This window comes from Triticum dicoccoides, chromosome 4A (assembly GCF_002162155.2).
Source record: "Triticum dicoccoides isolate Atlit2015 ecotype Zavitan chromosome 4A, WEW_v2.0, whole genome shotgun sequence".
NCBI lineage: Eukaryota > Viridiplantae > Streptophyta > Magnoliopsida > Poales > Poaceae > Triticum > Triticum dicoccoides.
In genome coordinates, this window is record NC_041386.1 from 90,942,236 (window position 1) to 90,946,736 (window position 4,501).

Sequence of the window (4,501 nt, forward strand, 5' to 3'; positions counted from 1 at the left end):
TTGGCCCATGCATCCCTCCGGGGCTGGTGGCCCCACTTGGTGGACCACCGGGACCCTCCCGGTGGTCCCGGTACATTACCGATAAAACCCGAAACTTTTCCGACGACCAAAACAGGACTTCCCATATATAAATCTTTACCTCCGGACCATTCCGGAACTCCTCGTGACGTCCGGGATCTCATCCGGGACTCCGAACAACATTCGGTAACCACGTATATCTATTCCCTATAACCCTAGCGTCATCGAACCTTAAGTGTGTAGACCCTACGGGTTCGGGAACCATGCAGACATGACCGAGATAACTCTCCGGTCAATAACCAACAGCGGGATTTGGATACCCATGTTGGCTCCCACATGTTCCACGATGATCTCATCGGATGAACCACGATGTCAAGGACTTAATCAATCCCGTATACAATTCCCTTTGTCTATCGGTACGATACTTGCCCGAGATTCGATCGTCGGTATCCCGATACCTTGTTCAATCTCGTTACCGGCAAGTCTCTTTACTCGTTCCGTAACACATCATCCCGTGATCAACTCCTTGATCACATTGTGCACATTATGATGATGTCCTACCGAGTGGGCCCAGAGATACCTCTCCGTTTACATGGAGTGACAAATCCCAGTCTCGATTCGTGCCACCCAACAAACACTTTCGGAGATACCTATAGTGTACCTTTATAGCCACCCAGTTATGATGTGACGTTTGGCACACCCAAAGTATTCCTACGGTATCCGGGAGTTGCACAATCTCATGGTCTAAGGAAATGATACTTGACATTAGAAAAGCTTTAGCATACGAACTACACGATCTTTGTGCTAGGCTTAGGATTGGGTCTTGTCCATCACATCATTCTCCTAATGATGTGATCCCATTATCAACGACATCCAATGTCCATGGTCAGGAAACCGTAACCATCTATTGATCAACGAGCTAGTCAACTAGAGGTTTACTAGGGACATGGTGTTGTCTATGTATCCACACATGTATATGAGTTTTCTATCAATACAATTCTAGCATGGATAATAAACGATTATCATGAACAAGGAAATATAATAATACTCAATTTATTATTGCCTCTAGGGCATATTTCCAACAATTGCCCCTATGCTCCTACAACTTGTTAGTACCAGAAACCGTAACAGGAGAACTGTCCAGCACACCTCATCAATAACTCATAGACGGATGATGTCCAGGGCGAGCTTTCCTTCATGGGCCACATGCAAGTTTACCAGCTCTGCCAAGCCATCGCCACGGTGGAGAGGAACATCCCGGTGCCTGACCCTTTTGAGTGACTTTGTGTTGCGTCTGGGAAATACACTTCTAGTTCGACATACAAGAGACTCTGCATGGGGCACATCCAGTTCACCACAGCGGCTGCATTTGGCAAAGTTAGGCTCCACTAAAATGCAAGATTTTCATGTGGTTGGCCAACCAATACCGTCTTTGGATGTTTGATTGTTGTGCTCGTCATGGATTACGAGATGCCCCTTCGCCTTGCTACACTTGCCTACAAGATGAAGAGAATGTTGACCATATCTTGGCCCTCTGCGGTTACGCAAGAGAAGTGTGGCATTCGTGCTTTCATGCGCTGAGAATCAACATCCAAGCTCCGTCCACGGAAGTAACATTCATAGAGTGGTGGCTACACCAACGACTGCGTTTCAACAGGAAGATGCGAAGAGGATTCGACTTCATAACCATAGAAATTGCTTGGGCTCTTTTGAAAGAATGTAACACAAGAGTGTTCAACAACATCTCGAGACAGAAAACAGTGCCACAACTCAAGACGAAAATACTTGACGAGATTGATGAATGGAGGAAGGCCGGTCTGAGCGGCGTTGGTGTTTTAGATCCTCTCGTGAGAGAGTAGTCTTCATGTATCTAGGGTGCAAGCCTGGGTCTGTTGGCTACCTACGAGATGTTCGCATCATGTTAGGGCTCATGTACATAACTATCTGCTTTCTGTAAAAATATGATACGTCATTGATATACTCTTGAAAAAAAAAGTGTAGAGGCTCTTTAGGAACACGACGAGCCGATAGACAGCGTGCAAACGACCGAAGCGTCCCAAGTGTTCCTACACGGTGGACTTTTGCGGGGGTCGCTCACGAGACGAATGGATCATTTCACACACTTCGCCGTGTGCGCGAATCACCCACCCCCACCCCCACTTTGCGAGTCCACTCGATCGCTCGGCAGCCAAAGCCAGCCCGACACCTGTCCCACCGTCCCCCTCCCGGCTATAAAACCCGGCCACCGCCCGAGCTCCCCGGACAACGCCGCATAATTGTGTCCGCCGCCGGCTCCCGGGACACCCCACAGCGCACAGACAACCCAAGGCCTAGCACCACTCTCGTTGTCTAGCGCCTGCCGGCCGGCCGCGCCGCTCGCATCGATCCAAGCCGACGCGCGCGCGAGGGCTTCTGCATGATAAGGAGGAGGATGGGGGCACTGCACGTCGGCGAGCCGCGGGTCAGCTTCCAGCAGCAGGTCGGCAAGAACGGCGGGGGCCACGGCGCCGTCGTGGAGGAGATACACGGGCTCATCCGCGTGTACAAGGACGGGCACGTGGAGCGCCTCCCGGCGATCCCCGACGTGCCCTGCACGTGGGGCTCGACGGCCGCCGGGAGCGGCGTCCTCGCGCGCGACGTGGCGGTCGACCGCGCCACGGGGGTGTGGGCGCGCCTGTACGCGCCGGCCGCCGCGGCGGGGAAGGTCCCCGTGGTGGTCTACTTCCACGGCGGCGGGTTCAGCGTCGGCTCCGCGGCGTGGAGCTGCTACCACGAGTTCGTCGCCCAGCTCCCCGCGCGGGCGGGCTGCGCCGTGATGTCCGTCGACTACCGCCTGGCGCCGGAGAACCGGCTGCCCGCGGCCTTCGACGACGGGCTCACGGCGCTGCGGTGGCTGCGGCAGCAGGCGGGCAGAAACAACGCCGCCGCCTCCGACGAGGTCTCCTGGTGGCGCGGCCGGTGCAGGTTCGACCGCGTGTTCCTGATGGGCGACAGCGCGGGCGCCGCCATCGCGTTCCACGTCGCGGCGCGGGCCGGGCAGGGCCAGCTGGGCGCGCTGGCGCCGCTCTCGGTGAAGGGGGCCGTACTGATCCAGCCCTTCTTCGGCGGGGAGGCCCGCACGGCGTCGGAGAAGAGCATGCCGCAGCCAGCGGGGTCGGCGCTGAGCCTCTCCACCTCGGACAGCTACTGGCGCATGGCGCTCCCGGCGGGCGCCGGGCGCGACCACCCCTGGTGCAACCCGCTGGCCCGCGGCGCGCCCCGGCTGGAGGCCCTGGCGCTGCCGGCCGTGCTGGTGTGCATCTCGGAGGCGGACATCCTGCGCGACCGGAACCTGGAGCTGTGCAGGGCGCTGCGCAAGGCCGGCAAGAGCGTGGAGCAGGCGACGTACGGCGGCGTGGGGCACGCCTTCCAGGTGCTCCACAACTGCCACCTGTCCCAGCCGCGCACGCAGGAGATGCTCGCCCACATCCGGGCCTTCGTCAGCGCCAGGTCCAGCTGACAGGCAGACACCACTCCTCCGCCGTGCCATGTCAGTGTCACCCGCCGATTAATTACTTAATCCACTACCAGTTCCAGAGTAGATGCCGTGTAAGCAGTATTAGCAGTAGCTTGTGGTACTCGCCCAAGTGAAGGAAAAGACAAGAAGAAAAGGGTCCAATGCCGAACTTGGATCGTGGTGTCGGAAAGCAAAAGTGTGGCGCAAAAATAACACTTTCTCCATGTATGTATGTGTATCGTGTTGTTCATTGTACTCCTACTTACTTGCAAAGGCGGATCAATATATATATATATATTATTATTATTACTACTGCTTGTCTTGTTTAAGTAACAACTCGGCTGACGGTGTTGCATGATGAGGGAAGCAAGAAAAGGCTCCGGGAACAAAAAATCATTGTCTGCTTGTCTGGCGCTTTGCGCTTTGCACTAGCCCCTTCTTTTTTTCTATGTTTCCCGTCGCTGCTTTGGGAAGGTTCAGGCTTTGCTTGCTTGCTTGATGATGGAGCCCGGGACTTGTCTAAGCAGCGCAATCATCAGCCGGCTAGATTTTAGGCTGGCACATGCACCTGGTAAGAACAGAATAGAATCTCGGATACGTTTCCCGATGGGAGGCCGGCCATCACATGAGCCCCAACCGCAGCGCAACGACACAAGTGCGGTGCGACCGGGCGCTAGTGCCGCTGCTGCAATGATGCATCAGACAAGCCTGTCGATCACTGTAAGGAAGCCTCGAGTGTATATGTTTTCTGCGGCTTGTAAACTGGAAGGCACGCAGCGCTCTTGTTGTTGTTGTACGTGGTATCATTGCTTGGTTGCCTGTCTCACCAACCACATCATGGCGGCCGGCAAACAATCGCGTGCAAGCAGGCCAACATCATGCGTGATCATCTGAGAAGAGACTCGAGCGGCAGCATTGGGAAGTCTAGCCACAAAGCACATGATAGATAATAAGTCAGTTGCTTGGTCGCCCGCGGAATGATAGACT

At 55.3% G+C, this 4,501-nt stretch overlaps 1 protein-coding gene across 1 annotated transcript; it reads left to right on the top strand.

Annotated features, from left to right (window-relative positions):
* The first annotated feature begins 2,281 nt into the window (after nucleotides 1-2,281).
* LOC119285166 (probable carboxylesterase 17) lies at nucleotides 2,282-3,826 on the top strand. Its single transcript, XM_037564397.1, has one exon. It carries the CDS (start codon nucleotides 2,435-2,437, stop codon nucleotides 3,515-3,517), a length of 1,083 nt encoding a protein of 360 aa, XP_037420294.1. The 5' UTR covers nucleotides 2,282-2,434; the 3' UTR covers nucleotides 3,518-3,826.
* The last annotated feature ends 675 nt before the right edge of the window (nucleotides 3,827-4,501 follow it).

What these genes read in the sequence shown, in the direction of transcription:
- LOC119285166 (XM_037564397.1), top strand. Translation starts at nt 2,435, where the DNA reads ATGATAAGGAGGAGGATGGGGGCACTGCACGTCGGCGAGCCGCGGGTC.